This window comes from Daktulosphaira vitifoliae, unplaced genomic scaffold (assembly GCF_025091365.1).
Source record: "Daktulosphaira vitifoliae isolate Bord-2020 unplaced genomic scaffold, ASM2509136v1 Scaffold_5, whole genome shotgun sequence".
NCBI classification, from domain to species: Eukaryota; Metazoa; Arthropoda; class Insecta; order Hemiptera; family Phylloxeridae; genus Daktulosphaira; species Daktulosphaira vitifoliae.
This window is the reverse complement of record NW_026099576.1, coordinates 18,034,849-18,057,341: the sequence shown is the minus strand read 5'-3', so window position 1 is coordinate 18,057,341 and position 22,493 is coordinate 18,034,849. Positions and strand designations below refer to the sequence as shown.

Here is a 22,493-nt window from a genome sequence, read left to right as displayed (position 1 = left end):
TTTGTTTGTTCGTTTACTATATGGTGATACCACTTTTACCAATTCACACTAGTTCCCATAACTTCTATAATTTATTGTTAAAAACATAATCATATAATTACATTATTTATATGTCTATACATGAAATCTAGGGGAACTATTTGACAACGATTAAAATTGATACAGATATTGCAATAATACATAAATTATGTAAAAATTAACTATATTTTATAGTCAGTTTTTATATGTCGGTATAAAATATTGATAATGTAATATTTCGTGTATTCGGCATACTTAACTTTTACCCATTATTTTTGTTGAGCAGTCTTCTAACTTCTTCTATTTACGAGTAAGACAAAATAAATAATAATTTGAGAGATAGTATACTAATGAAAACCTTATCAGTTATAACAGTTAAGTGTGGAAAATATTTTAAATTCAAATTTTTAAGTTCAACTTCTCAATTTTTTATTCTAAGACACTCCTTATAAATAATTTATAACACTTATGAATTAATTGAAATGGAGAATTCACTAGACTTTACAGAAATACTTGAAGGAAAGGCAAAAATACGTGTTCCTGGAACTAGTAAAGTTTTTTACAATCCAGTACAAGAGTTTAACAGAGATTTAAGGTAAATTTTGAGATTAGTCTTTTTTTATGGGATTAAATATTTAAGTGTATGAATAAAATTTTAAATAATGAAAAATTGATCCAATTCACTCATAGGTTTACTATAAAAATGATATAGAAATGAAAATTTATGTACCATTTATACCATTGCTATATAATTTTTAATTTAATTACAAAAAAGATGGCATTTAAAAAGTTACAAAATTTCAACAATCAATATAAGATTATTATAAGTAAAGGATAAAAATATTCTATATTAAAAAAACAAAATAAAGTTATTACCTCATTTAAATTCTATAAAAAAAATTGTATTATATTTATAATCTGTGAAAGTTAATGTAAAATAAAGGTGACCATACTAGAATTGTATCAATAAAAATAAACAAAATAATTATTAAAATTAACACTTCATTGTAGTTATAATGAAATTTATTAAAGTAATTTTTTTAGTATTGTCGTATTATCAGTTTTTTCTGAAATTCATTTTAAAGAAAAACAAAAAAACAGAAAAAGACACAGATCACCAAATGAAAATATTACATCTGAAACAGAACGTATAAAATTAGAAGTTGGGGTGAAATATGAAGTAAGTTTTCATCAATTAGAAAATTAAATTAATTAACTGTTTATTTTTTGTATGACAAATTCTTTTATAATTAAATAATTGAATTTGAACTGAAATTTTCTCATTCCATCTCTCCCAATTATATCATTTAAATATACTTAAGATGTTGGTAAATGGTCTCTACTATCTCTATTTTAAAATATATTTCTAGTGGCATCCCTGTTTCAAATTTTTAAATTTGATTTCTTCTAGACTTTAAAAAATGTTTAAATGATAGTGCAGAGTCAATCAAGGATCAATGTGATATTTTTTTATATAAACAATTTGTGATAGATAGGCTCTAATGCTTTACCTTGTTATGAGTGTCTATTAAACATCTTCAAAATAGTTTTCACTTGGTAACAAGTTTACTAGTCATTACAATGTATTTATAATTCTTAAGGGTTTTAGAAGGATACTGACAATGAATTTTTTCATTTAAGTAAAAGAATATAAATCTACTAAGAGGTAGAATAAATCTCTCAGGACTTTCTTACATGAAATTAACACTATAATGACATTTTGCACCTAACAGAATCACCATACCACCCATGTTCATGAAGTCTTGCTTTACATGATAGACACAAGAAATTTAATAAAATATAAGACTTGTCTAGAAACTTAGCTTCTAGAAAACCCACATATAAAAAGTATAAACCCATTAACATAAAACTAATTTCTTTGTTTCATCATATAAATTAGATTACATTATATTATAAAAATATAATTACTAATAATCATTATTATAGACTGGTATAGAAGTTTTAGAAGCAATGGCGGCAACTGGTTTAAGAGCAATAAGGTATGCTCTTGAAGTACCTGGAATAAAGCAAATATTTGCTAATGACATATCAAAAACAGCTGTAGATATAATGAATGAAAATATTAAAGAAAATAATGTTAATAACTTAGTGACATCAACTCATTATGATGCTGGGTATGGTTTATATTATATAATTAGAACTAATTTTTAGTTTAAACATTTTAATACATACAAAAAATTAACATTTCATGTTTGCAAATATATAGTCTAAAGAAAAATTTAAATAAAATTTGACAAAATTCACTTATTATGAAGTTTATATTTGTTAAAGATATTTAAATAATCAAATCATTGTGAAAAATTCTCTATATACATACATGGAGTGTATTTATTATGAGAACTAAATGTCAAGTGCTCGCAACTATAAAATACAAAAAAATGATTAAAAATTTTATCTTTTTTTTTATTATTAGAAATAAAATTAATTTCTAATAAATAAAATTATAAATTTATATTTTATATAAATATTAATAAAGTATTCATTAATACCATAATAGTATACTTTTTTAAATTGTATGAATAAGGTCTTGTCGTTAGTTAATGAGAGAATCATTTTTTTTAGTACATAATATTATTTTTACCTATAAATAATTATAGTGACTCATCTTAAATAATATTTATATAAATTGCTTTAAATAAAATAAACTATTGATTATAGATATATACATCTATATACTTAAAATATATTTTTGTTGTTAAAATAGACATGTAATGAGGAAAAGGCAGTTTGAACATGATTCAAAGTTTAATGTTGTTGATTTGGACCCTTATGGATGCCCAACTAATCTTTTGGATTCAGCAATTTGTTGTTTAGCCGACAATGGTTTATTATTAGTGACATGTACTGACATGGCTGTTTTGGCTGGTAATACACCAGAATCATGTTATGCTAAATATGGTTCTATATCATTGAAATCCCCTGCCTGTCATGAAATGGTATGATTTCATTTTTCAGTTTTAGTGAACATTTTGGCAAGAAATCCTATTATTTAATATTTTTTAAGTATCTTACAATTGTCAATATAAAAATATTATTGTGCAACTATGTTTCAAAGAGATGGGAATAACTTTTTTTTGACTTTACAACTTATTTTTAATATTCAGTAGCCATGAAAATACTTACATCACTAATAATAATATGTCTTATGTAGGATATTTTTTAATTTAAAGTTATTTTTTAGTACCTTTTTTTCTATATTTTTTAATTTGATATAAATAAAAATATTATTATTAATCTAGAACTTTCATAATTACTAAAATTAGTAGTACCTTAAATATTATTTAAAAATGTTAAGTATTAGGTTCATTTTTGTTTTCAGGCTCTTAGAATTGTATTACATACAATAACAAATGTTTGTACTCGTTATGGTCGCTACATGGAACCATTATTATCTATAAGTGCTGACTTTTATATTAGAGTTTTTGTGGTTGTGAAAACAAGTCCTTTTATGTGCAAAACAATGTCTAGGTTAGTATTACTAACTATTTGAAATTTATAATTTTTAAATTTTATAGCTCAGTCCAGAATTTGTTTTGCCTTAGTACACAGATATCAAGGTTTGATTCTTGTACGACTGAGCTATATAATATTACTAACATTTATAATAATATACAATGAAAAAATTTTAAACAAGAAACTAAAATGTTATTTTACTGATATTATTCATTTATATAAAATTATTATTTGTAGCAAAATTTCATCAGTGTTTAAGTGTAGAGGTTGTAATACTACAACTTTATTTCCATTAGGTTCAGCTAAATCTGATTCTAAAAATGTTAAGTTTACACTGAATTCTGGTCCTCCTGTTGATAAAAAATGTGAACATTGCGGATTCACTCATATGGTTAGTAAATTCTAAATTTATGTTTATAGAGAAATATATTATAGGAATATATTTATTATAGATTGGTGGTCCAATTTGGACAGGACCTTTATACAACACTGAATTCTTGAATAAATTATGTGATTTCATTAGAGATGAAAATGCTGAAAAAAAATTTAACACTATAAAAAGAATGAGAGGAATGTTAACTATGATGCAAGAAGAATTACTTGACATACCATTATATTATACTGTACCATCATTGACTAATACTGTCCATTGTGAAGCAATGCCATTAAGATATTTTTTGTAAGTAGTAGATATTTATATAAGTAAAATTATATGTCAGTAACATAAGTGAAACAACAATAACATTTTTACTTTCCTGATCTGAGTACCAATATATATATATAAAACATGAAATTATATGCTGGAATGTATTTTTTTTTTATATTCTGTTTAAGAATGATTTATGTTTCTTTCCATGGCAGTATTTAATAACAATTAACATGCATTTTATTTTAAATGACTCTTATAAATTTTTTACATATTATTACTGTTATTTTTAGCTCAGCATTAGTAAATGCAGGTTATCGTGTTTCATCATCTCACTGTGCACCTAACAGCATAAAAACAAATGCTCCTCAAACTATTGTTTGGGATGTCATAAGAACCTGGGTTTTAACACATCCAGTTTCTGAAAAAAGACTACATGATTCAGTAGCTGCCAGAACAATTTTAACTAAAAGTCCTACAGTTGAAATAATTTTTGATAAGACATATAATATTGTACCAAAATCTTTGCAAGGTTTAGTCAGATACCAACAAAATCCTGCACCATATTGGGGACCTGGAACAAAAGGAAACTCTAAGTAAGTTCCATTTAGAGATATTGTTATATTTTTATTTTAGAAAGTATTATGCGTAAAACATTTTTTTACTAACTTTCCTGAAATTCATATTCACTATATATTTATTTTTAACATGGGAGTAGTTCTATTCTCATATTCCCTGGCGAGAATGGCCATGGTACCATTTAATATAAAAAAAAATTCAACAAATTTTTAAATTTGATGAATAAGTGATAAATAGAAAAAGACATTTTTTTTTGTTTAAAGAATCAAGTATTTCTAACATGTAATTTTAACTATTGTATTTACCTATTGTATGTACCTATTGTTGTGAAAACCGGTTGTGCAAGATGTGTTAGAAACAAGTCCCAGGCTTACTTACATTGGAAAAAAGTACCTTATTTTTATTTTCTGATGAGAGAGAAGGTAGAGAGACACTATCCCGATGTGGTTCCCTGCTTAGATGCAATACTGAATGTACCCTTACTTTAAAAGTTATATAAAATAGTATATAAGTTAAAATTTAAAATACCTTATTCTCTAGTTTATCTATAGCAATTTTATTGATGATAAATAGTTATATTACACTTGTCTAATATTTTATTTGTGTTCTTTATAATATTAAACATTATATATGTACTTAATTTAATATTCATATTTTTCTTAATTAGCCATTTATTAAGTACCGCCATTTAAAATGCTAAATAAACCTTTAAATATTTAATTGTGGTTTATTTAAAATGTTGGTGTGATTTATTTATTTATTAAAAACACAAAAATACTTGAAAATAAATTTTGTTATATTTAATTTTTTTAGACAAAAAACTACTGAAGTTAAAAGGGAAACTCAAATGTCAACATAACATTTCATTTTTGTGTATGTTATTAATGAATACTAATTATTATAAACAGTAATGTATTTATTAATTATATAATTAACAAAAATTATTGTTTATTTGAATAACACTAATAACTTAATTATTTTCTGAAGGTAAAAATGCATTTTAGGGTCCAATTGAGTTATTTCTAAAAAAATGTTTGTCAAGAAAATTAAAAAGTTATAAACATTAGAAAATTTTCTGATATACTCATACATTGTGTTTCACTATGGTTCTTGTTATGTTTCTCTATCATTATTCATTAATAAACTTTGACTTATCTATTATATTTCTCTTAATTGTGAACGATTTATTTTATATTTGTTCAATAATTTTGATAAATACAGATAGATGCCTTTAAGTTTAGTACCAGTTCAGGTTAACCATTTTATTCAGGTGTGCGTAAATAATTTAAAGTTATTATACACCTGAAATATTTATTTTTATATTAAAGTAATAAATATTATAAATTTTTTATTTTAGTCTTACTTTTAGATAATAGTAGTGATCAGTAATATGTAACACTTGAAGTAAATTTTAATTTTGATGCATATTTGAAAAGTTACTTGTGTGCTAAGGTATTTTTTTCTGTTCGCCTTCTAATTGATTGATATTTCTCAATGATTCACCAAAAATTATCATCCAAAATAAACAATTCTTAATTATTTGATAAGTTAATGATAAAAAAATAATATCCTTTTAAGAAAATAGGTCCTACCTTATCAGAATAATTCTAAAACCCCGAAATATTTACTAAACTTTGGTTGTATCACAATTTAACTATACATCTATTGCAATATTTTGAATGTTAAATACAAAATTTATTAATTATAAATAAGTTTTTAAGACAAAATTAATTTAAATTTACAATTGTAAAAACATCACAAATAATATAACAACAGTCATTGGGGCATAATTAGGGTTGATATACATAAGACAATTTTTCACATTTCTCTCCAAATAAAAATAAAATGTATCTCGACCATGTAATGGGGGAACTATGCTACCTATAACCCCAAAAATAACGTGTAGTAACATCAATTTATATCATATAAAATGCTTCAGAATAAGCAGAGTGAATTTTATTATAAAACTGATAATATCTATCCAACATATAGAAGACATATTTTCTGAGAAGATACCTGCATCAAAAATTTGAAAACAAATATTAAAATTTAAACAATTTTTAATTTCTAAAAATGTAAGTCTAAAGATGATATATTTCTTTATATTAGATCACCAACAAACTTTTATTTTTACCATTTAATTATTTAATAAATTATATTGAAGTTTTACTATATTTTAATAATTTCTGTATCTCAGCATTACTTAGTTAATACTACTTACATTAAAATAGTATAAATTTAAAAGAATTTAAAGAAGTAAAAATGTTTATACAGGTGATCAGATTATCATAAATTACTTCATTACTCGTAAAATAATTACAATATTGAAAAAAAAAATTTGATTAGAAATGCTGATGAGCAATGCTGCTGTAGCATTTGAAATATTACACACTAAATAAATAAATTGATCCTCCATTATTGAACATATTATTTAACTTTCCTTTTTTTATTTAAATTGTGTTGCCTTTTTTGTATAAATATATTTTTTTAATGTTTTTGAAATAAAATTATTGTATTTTTTGTTATGATCGTTTTACTTTTTTTATTGATCTAAAGCTACTATTAAATAGACTATTACCAGCTGATAAAATCACCTAATATTTACATTTTCAACATAACTTTTGTAATCTTAGCATTTTAAGTACATTTTTTCTCTTCTAGACCTTAACTTTGAAATATTTCCTTCCGCTCTACTTATGTAGTGCATCAAATTATACACATTATGAGATGCATAATAGATGTTTTTCTCACATGCCATGCTATATCATTACTTTACTTCTTCAATACTGCCTGTTATTTTATTCAAAGTTTTAGACAAAATTTAAATAATTTGTCAATGATTTAATATTAAATTATTGACAAATTCTGTGATAAAAATTCCAATAATGATTATTAATATCGAATTATAACTTATAAGAAGTATTTCTTCATTAAGAATTTATAAGTGATTAATTGGTCAAATAAATTGTATTATTTAATTATAAATATGTCCAAAAACATATCAATGCTCGGAAAAAATGTTGTCAGTTGTACTGGTATCATTTTAAGTATTTAGAGTTCGCCGATTTCGAAAATGACCACAGAATTTCTCTATCAGCTATTTTAGCTTCGATGCGAAGCTGAGAAGGTATTAATTTTACTATGATGTGTTTTTTTTTTTATTTTTTTATTTTTTTTTTTGTGTCTGTGAACGCTCAATCTCAGCTCTCGCTGGACCGATTTTGATGAACAATATGTCAAAAGATCACAAATCGTATCTAGTTGAAGACATTACCCTCAAAAATTGAAAAAAATTCCCTCGTTCCCCGTAAATGGGGGAAATCCCCCAAAAAATTACAAATTTAAAAATCGCTAATTTTCGATATTTTTTCAATTTTTTTTACTTAAAATTGCCATAACTTTTTTAAAAATGACCGAATCAATATAATTTTTTTTTTTATAGATACCTTAGATAATTACCTATCATTTTATATATTTTTGTGAACATTTGACCCTTTAACAGCCCAAAGGATGGGGTTTCAAAATGGTAACTTTTTTACAAAAAATTAACTTTTTCAACTTAACTTTTGAAAATGTTCCGGAAAGACTGACAATTTTATATATACCTTAAATTAAAGCTAATGTAATATACTTTAATTTGAAAAAAAAAAATTTGACCTCTGGACTTGTCTTCATGGTGAAAATGACTACCGTATGCAAAAATATGCTATTTTTTTGAAAAAATTCTTGATATTATATTTTACAATTTTTAACATTATGATGCTATAACTTTTTAAAAAATGCATGAATCAATTCTATTTTTTAACAATAAATACTTTATATATACTTCTTTCATTCGACATACTTTTTTTTAAAATCGGACCATTTCCCTTTATACAGGGGGGGTGCAAACCTTTTAAAATGCGTATAGAAAGTAGAACTTTTTCAACTTAACTTTTGAAAATGTTCCGGAAAGACTGACACTTTTATATATATCTTAAATTAAAGCTTATGTAATATACTTTAATTTGAAAAAAAAAAATTTGACCTCTGGACTTGTCTTCGTGGTGAAAACGGACATCAAAGTTAAAGAAAAACGTACGATTTCCGTGAAAAAAATCTCGATTTTATATGTTATATTATTTAATTTATATTTTATATAACTTTTGGAAAAATGTATGGATCTATATTATTATTTTTTTATAATAAATATTGATATACCCCTTTCATCTGGCACGCTTTTTTTGTAAATCGGATCATACCCCTTTAACAAGGGGGGTCAAAACTTTAAACATGCGTATTGTTACTACGATATTTTCAATTTAATTTTTGAAAGTATTCCGGAAATACTGACACTTTTAAATATATCTTAAATTAAAGCTTATGTAATATACTTTAATGTGAAAAAAAAAAATTTGACCTCTGGATTTGTCTTCATGGTAAAAATGACTACCGTATGCAAAAATATGCTATTTTTGTGTTAAAATTCTGGGTTTTGTATTTTATTTTATTTTAAAATACCTGACAAGGGGAGTACAGATTTTCATAAATATTATATAAATTAAAATTGATATAGTATAGATAGTTAAACTTATTTAAATATGTTTGTTTCTTTTAAGTCGAGAAAAATAACTTTGAAATTTGAACTAGCTTAAATAGCCAATTTTTCAACCGCCGGAAGCAACGTACGGTTGCCGAGTTGGTAAAATTTATGTTTTACACGCTTGGGGTACGAGGTTCCAACCCGCATATGGCAATGAATTTTTTGCATTTTTTCTTAATTCTTTTTAAGTTAGTATAAATTTTAACTCGTTTGATTTTTATCACATTTAGATTCAATAACTTCAATAAAGATCAAGGATCCCATCACTTTAGTCGCCCCTTGCAAGAAGAAATTTCTTATTCGTATTAAAATTATTTTACTATATTTTAAGTTTTCGCTTCGATGCAAAGCCGAGAAGATATTTTTTTGTGACTATCATTTATTTTCTCTGCTCTAACTTGACCTACTTTTTTCAACAATACGTCAAATTACTACAATTCGTATCTAGTTGAAGATATTACTCTCAAAAATTGAAAAAAAAATTCTAATTTATCAATTAAACAGTTAGTTATTACATCGTCTCCATAAAGACAATTAAAATCATTAATTTCTAATGTTTTCAAAATATTTATTAACGAATGAAGTTTGATATGATAGGTTTCAACTACAAAATTAAATCATTTTACTTTGTAATTTAATAATTTTTTTACTCTATTTGTGTGTGCTACTACTAGACTATAATATTACAATTTTTTTTTGTAACATGTTGCTATATAAATCATTTCTAAAAAAAATGATTGTTTTTTCTCCTGAATTAACAATTGATTTTTACAAATATAATCAAATTTTATAATACACTCAATTGAGTAAATCTTTTTAACAACTTTGTTTTGATTGGTACATTTAGTTAAAGTAAATCATTAAAATTAATTAAGTTCTCAATATTTCAATTATAGAATCTTTTCAACAAACAACAAAAGTTCCTAGGAAATTATTACTATTACTTCTATTTAAGTTATCTATTACCATAAAAATGCAAAAAAATATTGAGCTTTTCTGATAAATTTACAATAAATAGTAATTATAAAACTTTCTGACTGCATATTGATCTTAACGATACAATTTTTTTAATTGTCATAAAATTTTCTATTTAATTATGTCAATGTCAAACTTACCAATTGAGCTAAAAGTTATGGTAAAATAAATTTTTTTTTTTTATTATAAACATTTACAACAATCAACTTTAAACGATTAACAAAATAGGTTAAATATGTCATTTTCCTTATTTTTAACTTATTAATAATCAAATTAATATTAAATATTATATCAAATCAGTATTAATTTAAAACAATTTTTTTTGTTCTTAATTATTTTTTTTTATATGTAAAAACTATTTTTTAATAATATTAAAACTTAGAAGTTATAGAAAAAGTCTAATTGCACATTTTAAAACATCGCGAAAAGTTGATTTAGAATAGTATATTTTTGTTTCTGATGGAAGTTCCTTGTAGTCCAGTGTATAAAACTTATAACTTTGTTAATTGTTATAACTTTATCAAAAATGACCAAATCAGTATATTTTTTTTTATTTAGATGCATGTCTTTATCTATCATTTGGTTTTTTTTATAAATCTAACCCTTTACCTGCCCACAAGAGGGATTCAAAATATTAACTTTTTTTTTTTTAGTTAAAGTAAATCATTAAAATTAATTCAGTTCTGGATATTTCAATAGTAGAATCTTTTTAAATATCAAAAATTACTTAGAAATGATTACTATGATTTCTATTTAAGTGTTCTATTACGATAAAAATGCAAAAAATAATGAGTTTTTCTGATAAATTTACAATAAATAATAATTATAAAACTTTCTGACTGCATATTAATCTTAAAAATAACATTGTTTTAATTCTCATAAAATTTTCTATTTAATGATTCATTCTAGTCAACGAAGGAGTAATTTTGCAGAATAGCAGAAAAAATTCCCAACAAACTTTTTTTTTTTTTGTTTTAATTAGGCAATTGGTGGATTATTCCAAAAGCAACATCAACTCTTATTTCTTTAATTATATCATGATTAGTAGTTCTTTGATTTTAAAATATAATATATGAATATATACTAATTATAATTATTAAATTTAGTATGAAATTGATATTTAATATTGTAATTTAAACGGAGAAATTATAAAAATAATAAAGAAGTTATATTTTGCTTTACTTTTACGTGTATAAAAATTTAAAGGGCTTGATACAATAATTTTCAATAAAAACTGTTTGTTACTATAAAAAAATGCACTGGACTACAAGGAACTTTCATCAGAAGCAAAAATATACTTTTCTAAATCAAATTTTCGCGTTGTTTTCAAATCTGCAAGTAGACTATTTCTATCACTTCTAATTTTTTATATTATTACTAATTATATATATAAAATAATAATTAAAAGAAAAAAAAATTTGTTTTCAAATTATTACTGATTTGATTTTTAATATGTTAAAAATAATCAGTCCAAATTTTCAATTTTAACCTATTTTTTTGGTTCTTTAAAGTTGATGAAAAATTTTTGATAAAGATTTATGAAAGTTTATAGTAAAATAAATTGAATATATTACCATAACTTTTAGCTCAATTACAAGTTTAAAATTGACATCTAGGCCTGTCAACAAAGGAAAAATTGCGGAAAAAATTTTGTTTTTTTAAAAGTTGAATTAAAATATGTATAATGACATACTAATAGTCCTCAAGATTGGAATTGAGCTTTTTTTTTAAATCCTCGCAAAAGTTCAAAAATATGAGCTTTCTTAATTTTCTCAAAAAAAAATATTTAACTTACAAAAAAAAGTTTCGCACAAAAGTTGTTTAAAAGACAATTATAAATAAAAATATAATCTTATATTTTTTCATTTAAACAAATATTTTTCGAGTTACATTACATTTAATATGAGTAATAAAATTTATATTCCATTTTTTTCATTTTACGGTTACTTTTTATCATGTTATACTTACATTAGACACAATGTTATAAATGCATATGTGTGTATGTGTGAGTTTATTTATTTATTGTATCATTAAAGTGTAGTGTATATTGAGATACAACCGATAGAGTAGGTAATTGATTTGACGCTATATTATTTAAACCCAACTAAACGCTAAATTGTACATTCCGAAACAACAATCATATTATGTCAATTGCCACCGGAATTTCTGGTAATATTTTTCTTTTTCTTTGCCTTAATCCCAACTACTTGGGGTCGGCCACCCTTATCCTAAGCTTCCACTTGACACGATCTCCCACATCTTCTACGCTCACATCAGCTGTCCTCAAATCGCATTCAATAGCATCCCTCCATCTCTTTTTTGGTCTTCCTCTATCTCTTCTTCCTTCAACATTCATTTCTATAACTGTTCTTACAGCTTTCGATTCTTCTTTCCTCATACCATGACTAAACAATCTAAGTCTATTTTCTGTCATCTTATCCACGATTGACGCAACACCTATACTTCCTCTTATATGCTCGTTCCTTATCCTATCTTCTCTAGTCACTCCACTCATCCAACTAAGCATTCTCATCTCTGCTACACTTATTCTCTGCTCTACTTTCTTATCAACCGCCCAACACTATTAACCATACATCATAGCTGGCCTCACAATTTCATACTAAATTTAAAAACTATAATTAGTATTTATTCATATATTATATTTTAAAATCAAAGAACTACTAATCAGGATATAATTAAAGAAATAAGAGTTCATGTTGCTTTTAAAATATTTCACCAATTTCTCTAAAGGAAACACTATCTACAGATTTGCATCGAAGCGTTTCTTATGATAGTGATTTTAATCACTGTCAGATATCATCTATACTTATCTCATCTATGCCACGTCTATACTGTGCCTCGACCCCACTGTGCTACCGTTTTTTATGTTAGTAACTATATTTTAATTTATCTAATTTTGAATCAATCCGTACCATATTTTTTTAATTTGTGTATATTTCAAGAAGTTATAGCGTTTTAAACTTAAGAAGTGTCAATGTAAAATGTATTTTAAGTTAAAAAAAATTATACTTTTAGTATTTTACTATATTTTTCATTTTTATAGATTTTATATAGCATACTTTTTTTGATTTGTGACAGTTATTACAAAATCTATGTAGCTTTAAAAGCTTGCACACTTTAAAAAATGTAAAATACGCATTATTTTATGAATTAGAGTTAATAGAGAAGTCTACGTAGATCACGAGGAAGATCGTGTCAAGTGGAAGTTTAGGATAATGGTGCCCGATTCTGAGTAGTTGGGATTAAGGCGACTAAAAAGAATAAGATGAAGAGAGAGAGTTGATAGAGAAATGATAGGAATCGGTGACCCCGAAATACTATGACCTGAATTATTAAGAATTAATCCCATAACTCCTGCAATTTACATTTTTATTTTTTTTAACAGTGTAATTATAAATTATTGAAAAATACATGCACATAAAGGTAAATAAAAATTAAATTATTGATACTAAAAAAAAAAGAATGACTACCCAAGTGAGATATAGTCATTATTAAATATTATACTAAATCTTTTGACATTTTATAAATTGATTTGTTTAAAATTATGAGGTAAAAAATGTTTGCTTCAAATTTTAATTATAAAAGTGAATGATATTTTCTTGGATAAGTATTAAGATTGTTTTAATAATAGTTCAGTGAAATTTTAAATAAAAATTACTTTTCACCTGGAATATTTAAATGACTAATGTGTTATGTACTAATTTTAAATTATTCCTATTAAACATTTAACTAAACCACACTTTTATTTTTCTTCGGTTAGTATCTAGAATTATATCGAAGCTTAATTCAAACACTTTTTTTCCTCGTTATTCTATAAACCAATCATAATGGATTATGTTATCAACATATATACTCGCATAATTATGCAAAAAAAAAAATATTATTCTAACAGTGTCTACAAAAGGGGCTTGTGGAAATATATTTATCGTATAGGTGCATGAGAATTTGAACGAGGAAATGACTGACTATTATCGCTACACTCTCCAAGTTCTAAAAATGAATTACGACCTAGTTGCTATCGATTTAAAATTTATTATGTTAATGTTAAAACAAACTGTGATTGTTCAAGGCTACTTGGACAATTTATCGGCTGGTCTCTGGCCGAGGAGCTTTCTGTCTCATTACATCCAAAACAAACATACGTAATGTTAGCATTTTATCGCGTTATATTAATAGTAGGACTTACAGTAGCCCAGTTGGACGTCAAACTACAAGATGAAAATAATGAGTATCGCTTTAACGGATGTGATTTCTTTCAGGTGATTGAGCCTGGCAACGGTTCATACTTTTTGTACTCGCCAGGCTATCCGGAACGTTACACACCAGGCCAAGAATGCAGATGGTATGCGAAGTCAACTTCAACCTCTGCTCGTTTAGTATTAAACTGTGAAGAGTTTTATGTACCAAATGTAAAGTATAACTATAAGTTATATTTTTATTGTTAAAGACGCATTTAGTTTTTTTTTTTTTTTTTGAGAAAACAATAATAGTTTTAAAGATATACCCTCTTATTTAGGCGTTGGACTACCTAATACCATTAAGTGATCTTTTATTACTGTAGATTTTGAGTGATGTGATAAAGCGATCAAAAATTAAATCATTAATATTATTAGTTAATTTTATATACATAACATAAAAAACAAATAAATAGGAACCCTATTTATCTCTGGAACCTCGCAGAATTCCATTTGTGGCACATTGAATACCGATAAGAATATTAATACTGAGTAAATACAAAGAAGTTAAGACCTACTACGCTTTCTCAGTAAATTTGTCATTGTTTGTGGCTAACTCGTATTATTTTATAATATAAGTTTGCAATTATAAATTTATGAAATATTAAGCTTAGTGATAAAATGTAACTAGGGATTTAAGTTTTATGATAATTCTTTAGTAAACATAAAGAAGAAACAGTTTACTTTATTGAAGTATTATTAATACCATATTTAAAGAAAATATTAATAAGATAATATTAAAGTGTACAACATAATTCATATATAAGTATTTGAATACATTGTTTGTTTTATATTATAATGGTTAGCATAATAATTTATCAAGTATAACACATAATTTACACTTGTTTTATTTTCAAACTTTACTTAAATGATAAGTTACGAAGATTTGGTAATTTGTATATACTATTTATTTAACTTTTTAAAGTTCTAATCTGAAATGCTTAATTAAAATAATTAAATACACAGTAAGAAAAATAATTAATCCGACGAATTTTTTCAATTAAAATTTTTATTATAAAATGCATTAATACACTTTATAATTAATTATGTTATCCTGTTTTGAAAATTGCAGAAATTTTTTTTGTAAGATTGTTGATAAAAAATATTTCATTGAAAATACATTATAAATGTTAATAATCAATAGTATTTAATACTTAACAATTCAACTTATGTATAATTTTCTTTTTAATTAAAAAAATTCAGAGCCCTTTTTGTGACACAGACGTCATGATATTATCCAGAACGGGCGATGAAAGTTTTGTGGACGGTGTTCGACGCTGTGGACCAAAGTCATTCACAGTCGTTAGTCGTTCTAATAAAATAAGCATCTTATTTAGATCAAAATTTAATAGCAAAGGTGGAAAATTTGTATGCTCTTTGGCGGCTAGAATCTCCAAACATACCAAACAGATTCAAAAGGAAGTTGCAATTAACTCATCAGCATGTGATTGTGGAAAAAGGAATAAGGTTAACATTACTAATTTATATTTATTTTATTCATAATGATTATGAAATTTATTCGAGTTGATGGAAAGTATCGTTGATACTGTATTTACGAAGTTTTAATGATTAATTCTATACTCATTAAACTGATATCAGATACAGAAAATCATTTAAATAAAACATATCTGTGGCCGTATAATAAATTAAAATATGCAGCTGCAGAAATATACTCGTAGAAAAAAGATTAAAACCTATACATTTAACTTTATGTAAATCAATAATTATTGTTATCAATCGTATATATTTATTCGAAAATACCTGCTTAATTTTTTTTTATTACACAACTATTAGCTAACATTCTAATTAATATTTTTAGCCAAGTATCACAAGATCACGCACTTTGAAATTTAAAGTGTTTTTCTGTGTAAATTTAATAAATAGAATAACTCAAAATTTCATTTAAAGTTATATTTAAAGCTTTACAAGTTTTCAAAGTCTCATGATTATATTTTGCTAGGATTTTGTATAATGAAATAAAATACGATCAATCATAAATGACATTACTTAATACATTTAACATGTATTTATATTTTAAGAAACGATTTAATTTATTTTAACCGCCAAGTGAAATCAAATAAACTTATGAATAAATACAACACGATTTTTACTAAAAATTACACATCTGAATGTTGATTAGATTACCCAAAATAAGTTTTGAATAAAATTCTCAGTTTTTATCAATTAGTTTTTTTATAAATTTAGAGATTTTGAAAGTTCAAAGTTAGACTTTGTTATGTGTAAACTTATTAATCTAACATTTTGCTATTGTTAGTTCTGATTTAATTAAAGAATAACTAATGTTTTCTAATAAAAATATGGAGTTAAATACGCTTATATTATATTTAAATTTCCAAAAAAAACTATTATTTATTAATTATTAATTAAAATATTCATTAAACTTTATGAAGAGATATTTTGTTCCTTAAGAGCAATTTCATAATTTATTTATGTAAAATGATCTCCTGAAAACTGTTTATTTTACGGGATTAATATAAAATAATTAGGATAATATTTTAGGAATATATATTACTATTTGCTGCAAAACCTTTTCAAAATAAGGCGTTGGTAACCTATAAATTCTTTGGCGCATTATATAGAATAGTAATGAAAATATTTTTAGCCCCTATCATGCGGGTACAAGAATATTACAGCTTGTTCGACTGTCACATTTATTTGTAAACCATACCATATATTCTGTGATTTACATATTTTGTACAAGTTATAAAAATGAAAATTTAGAGTTACGTTTCATTTTTAAATTTAACGCGTAAACAATTATTTTGGGGATTAAGAATACTAAACAACCGTTTCATGATGTTTTGTTTTAAAATAGCCAAAAAAATTTAATTAAAAACCTGCATTATAATTTGTACATATGTCAACTTGTTGATGGATTTTAAAGTTAACTCTATATTTTATAAATTATTATAACATTTTAAAAACAATATTTTCTCACGATTTCAAAATAACATCATTAATTAAATTATTAGCATATGTTTTAATTAAAATAAAATTAATTTGGTAACTTCTATGTGTTATAGCCATTTAAATGAATACTCTTTTGCCCATATACATAAACAAAATAAAAGCTGAAATTAAAAATCTAGCCGAAAAAATATTTAAAAATATAAATTGTCCCCATTGTTATTTATTTTGTGAAAATAAAGATGAAAAATGTAATAGTATATTATTTTGGTATACTAGTTGATTCATATTTCATAAATAACTTGATATTTTCATGTTTCAAAAAGCTTACTTCATCAACCCATTTTACACTTTTATTTTTAGAGACGTTTTCCAAACTGTAATAAACTTTTTCATATTATTCTTTACAGCCTCTAACTCAAGATCAAGATCTCAACGGAGGAACAACTGGCGTCAATGAATTCCCATTAATGGCTTCATTAATAGATAGCCGGACGGCCAACTTATTTTGTGGTGCAACAATCATTAGCAAACATCACGCATTGACCGCTGCTCATTGTTTAAATTTTGCAAATCCGTACCAAATAGGTCTTTTGGTTGGCGATCACGATGTTACAAAAGGTAAAAAAAACATTCCTCTATGATGAGTATATCTTCGATATGATCTGCAAGGCAGTTATAATTCTCTGGGAAAACGTGGTGATAAGTAAAAATTACGAACTCAATAATTGCCGTAATAATTATTTTATTATCAACTAAAAACACTAGTTACTTTAATTTCATTAACAGATTTTTCAAAGTTACTGTATTTATAATTTGTTTTTAATCAATTAACCTTTGGTGTCATGGGACATAAAGAAATATTAATCAATGATATTGATTTTAATGAAAAAAACACCCATCAGTAGAAACGTACTCAAATATTTAAAAAGTATATATTACACAAAAAATAATCAATACTGTATTTTAAATAACTATATAAAATAACCCATTTCTCACACATATACAAATTTTGAAAAATTGCCACTAGAACGCTAGACTTTATGAATTTATAATAAAATACTAAAAACGAATTATACAAAATGTTCAAAAAGTAAGAAAACAGGTCAATTGTTACAAACAATAAAAACTCATTTTTTTACTTACTGACGCTCTATATATATTTTCTTTGTAACCTCATATAATATTTTCAAAATTGAGTCATTATAATATAGCTGAATTATTTCATGATCGTAACTGCTATACATCATTCTGCGAGTTAGATCATTAAACTTATGATAACATTAACGAAGTGTTGTTTTTGGTCTGATTTACTGAATGGTTAATGATAATCTAAGATACTTTTACTCTTACCGTACTCTATTTAAACTCTGTCTTAGCCAATTAAGGGTTTTATCTATTAATAGATACGCATATTAATACTATTACACTAAAATGGAGTTTTCATCAATACGACTGCTTAATAAGCTCCTCATAATAAACATGTACGTTCGATAAACGTTTACTTTTCACAATTTTTTCAAATTTATTGTAATAATATAAATATATAAATTTTGAGTATTAAATTCACACAACTTGATTTTTAAAATTAAAATATTTATTTATTAATATATTACTTTTTAATAACACTAATTTATTAGTTTATAATTTGGTATTTTAATTCACTTGATGTGAATTAAAAAAAAAAATAAAAAATTGCATACATGTTAAATTAAAAATATTAATGCACTTTTAAATTGCTACACATATTTTATATTATAATTTAATTAAACATGTTTATTTTTATAATTACATTAATTAAAATAAAAAAGTATACATAATGAATAAAATAAATAAATCTATTTATTATAGTATTTATTTATATTCACATAATCAGAAAAATAGATAATTATAGCTAAATGATAACATAAAATATAATTTATTAATTATTATTCTTATTAATAAAAATAAATATAGATAATATTTATTATTTATATTTATCATATATTCTTATTAATTTATTCATTTATATTTGCTATTTCTTTTTATTAATAATGAAATGAGTAAATTGCCAATAATAAATAATTATGAAAACAAAATAATGATTAAATGTAATTTATTATATTATGTTATATAAAAAAAAATTTTTTTTTCTGCTTTACCAGTCCATTAAGGGCCATAGCGTCCTGACCCAAAGGAGGAGGTTTCTTAACCATTTATACTTCGGGACAGGTGGTTAGTACGTCACCGGAGCGAGAAATGGCGGCTCCAATTATCGAACTAATCTCTCGTTCGGTAAATGAAACCGCCACGTGACCGAGTTTCGAACCCGAGTCAGTGCGCGTCAAGCACCTCCGCGTTACCGATTCGGCCACACCGACCCACCATATATATATACAGGGTGATTGACTAACTATGCCTCACGAATTATCTCTGAAAATATAAGAGTTATAAACAATTTTTTTTTTTTTAACATTATGGATCTTTGATGAGATGTTTCACGAGAAAATTTAAATTTTTAACACCATCCCTTTTGCTTAAAAATAGTGTCAACTTCATATTTTCAAATGGCAACACTATTTTTTTTTTATACCATTAGATTTAGTTTAATAAAAAAAAAATGTTTTGTAAAAAAAATATTTTATTTTATTAAATATTAAGCGCTCCACGGCTCTCTAAAGTTTAGGATTTATTAAGAAAAAATCATTACAGACGAGAACGTTATGGATCGTAAATCGATAAGCGCTACCACTTCTTATCGGTACACTAAATAATAACGATACTATATTTACCCGACTACTGTTTTATTTGTTAAATCCCCTAAACTTTAAATAGTAATATCTCGCTTAGAATTTATTAAAATTGATTTTTTTTTTTTTTTATTAACAAGATTAATAAAAAAAAAAACTGGGTTGCTATTTGAAAAACTAAAGTTGATATTGATTTAAGGGTTGAGGGATGAAGATTGAATCTTCATTTTTCTTGTCAAGTAGCTCAACAAAGATTTATAACAAATAAAATAATTACATATACGATAATACTAATATTTTTAAAGAAAATTCGTGAGGCATAGTTAGTCAATCACCCTGTATATATATATATACATTTAGGCATTACATTTATTTGTATAATTAAATAATTAAATATATATATATAATATAAATAAATGTAATAGCTATATATTTAATTAACTATGTGTATACAATTTAAATAAAATATACACGCGCAAACCAAAATCGTATCTTCCTAAAAATTATGTACGTACTTAAAAAATAGCTCATAACTCGATCAAAAATCAACAGATTTCAGAGTAATCTGGTAAAAAATTTATATTTTGAAAAACGCTGGCGGCTGTAAGCGTTTCTGATAAAATTTTTAAAGGGTCACGGTGTGCTAAAAAATTATTTTCATCTTCGCGAATAATTTTACTAGAATAACGTTATCTAGCTCTTTCATTATAAAGAAAATCGGACATCGTTAAGTAACTTTTCCAGCATTAGCTATTTTTTCTATGTTTTATTAAAAATGTAAATAAAAATAAATATTATCTATTTAAACTTCTATTAAAAAATTATAATAGAAAGTAATAAATTATATTTTATATTATAATTTAGCACTGTATTTTCAAAAATTAAAGTAATGTTATTTAAAATTCGTTAAATAATTTAATTAAAAAAAAAAACTCAATAAATGCAATTTTTACACGATATCTGCTAAACGTCCCATCAAAAACTTACATTATTTCAGTTATCATAATGTCTTTCGTGACAATAGAATAAGAAAATTAATAAGAAATTAAATTAATATCAATTGAAATTAAACATTTTTGGTGTATGTTTTATATTGTATTCCAATATAAAACTAATATTCTTTCAGTTGAATGACTCTGAAAGACGCTTCACTTCATCCGCACGTACTCGTAATACGCACTAGTTTTTATAATGAAATATTAAACATTAAAAAAAATAAATACCATATTTAATATTTTGGTATTTGATTAGTTAGAATTTGAAAGAATGATTAGATTAAAAAAAAAAACAAATTTTCTATTTGATCCAGTAATTCAAACCATTACATTAATGTATTATCTAATGTTTAATAAAAAAAAAAAGTGTCACAAATTATAGATGCATTATAATTTTTTTAATTTCAATATCTAAAAAATTAGTGTTTTAGTTTTATTAAATTAGAAACAACACATGATTTTAATTTCGTTGACAGGAAACGACACAGATTCTGCTAGATTGTTGGTTGTGACCGAAATTTACATGCATCCATTCTTTAACATGTCATCTCGAACTCATGATCTAGCAATTGTGGAGACTCATGAGGTGATACCTTTTTCATCAAAGGTGGGGCCAGCATGTTTACCGTTTAGATATATCGATAAAGATTTCGTAGGAGAAACCGTTGAAGTTTTGGGTAAAAAATCAATCTTAATTAATTAAAACCGTTTGAAAATTAAAGTCAGCTTAATTCATACTTTTATTTGGTAATTTTTTTTTTTAACAGGTTGGGGTACCATCAATTTTGGAGGTCCTATATCCGATACTCTGCAGAAAACTTTCTTAAAGGTGGTGCCCATTTCCAGGTGCACTTCACATTATAAATATGCAGCAGATCGCGATCACATGTGCACATTCTTTCCCAAAACGGACTCATGTCAAGTAGACTCAGGAGGACCACTAATTTGGACAGACCCGAGTAATGGAAAGCTTACGATTGTGGGTGTAATTAGTTTTGGGGTAGCATGTATAGATAAATCGCCATCTGTTAATACTAAATTAACAGTTCCAATTCATCTCTTTTGGATCAGATCGGTTATAGCGGGTAAGTAATTACAGAGATCTTTTTACATTTTTTAAAATAAGTCATTTCACATGTATATTTTAATAATTTTAGGACAACGATTTTGTAGTTGAATTATATGAAAAAAGAAGATCATTATAACTTACAGTATACTTTTTAAAGTACATTAAATGACTATTGTTGTTCAATATAAATAAAATCTATCCAAATATATTTTATTAATTATGAACTCCGACGTTTAATGATA

General features: G+C 24.6%; 2 protein-coding genes across 11 annotated transcripts; both read left to right on the top strand.

The window, feature by feature from the left end:
• The first annotated feature begins 193 nt into the window (after positions 1–193).
• Positions 194–14,702, top strand: LOC126906522 (probable tRNA (guanine(26)-N(2))-dimethyltransferase). Of its 7 annotated transcripts, none has more exons than XM_050687077.1 (10): positions 197–613; positions 1,063–1,198; positions 1,966–2,153; positions 2,744–2,975; positions 3,359–3,507; positions 3,730–3,883; positions 3,945–4,171; positions 4,432–4,734; positions 5,531–5,590; positions 6,992–7,242. In XM_050687077.1, the coding sequence occupies exons 1-9, from the start codon at positions 501–503 to the stop codon at positions 5,574–5,576; spliced, it is 1,548 nt and encodes a 515-aa protein (XP_050543034.1). In that variant the 5' UTR covers positions 197–500; the 3' UTR covers positions 5,577–5,590; positions 6,992–7,242. The 7 variants fall into 7 exon arrangements, with proteins under 7 accessions (XP_050543035.1, XP_050543034.1, XP_050543033.1 ...); XM_050687076.1 differs by lacking the exon at positions 6,992–7,242 and adding an exon at positions 14,555–14,702 and having other exon boundaries at positions 198–613; XM_050687074.1 differs by lacking the exon at positions 6,992–7,242 and adding an exon at positions 14,555–14,682 and having other exon boundaries at positions 199–613; positions 5,531–5,624.
• LOC126906525 (venom serine protease-like) lies at positions 14,089–22,475 on the top strand. Of its 4 annotated transcripts, none has more exons than XM_050687080.1 (6): positions 14,089–14,704; positions 15,734–15,997; positions 17,869–18,079; positions 21,659–21,859; positions 21,950–22,267; positions 22,340–22,475. In XM_050687080.1, exons 1-6 carry the CDS (start codon positions 14,441–14,443, stop codon positions 22,357–22,359), a joined length of 1,278 nt encoding a protein of 425 aa, XP_050543037.1. In that variant the 5' UTR covers positions 14,089–14,440; the 3' UTR covers positions 22,360–22,475. The 4 variants fall into 4 exon arrangements, with proteins under 4 accessions (XP_050543037.1, XP_050543039.1, XP_050543038.1 ...); XM_050687082.1 differs by having other exon boundaries at positions 14,589–14,704; positions 15,753–15,997; XM_050687081.1 differs by lacking the exon at positions 14,089–14,704 and adding an exon at positions 15,331–15,419.
• Positions 22,476–22,493: the final 18 nt, after the last annotated feature.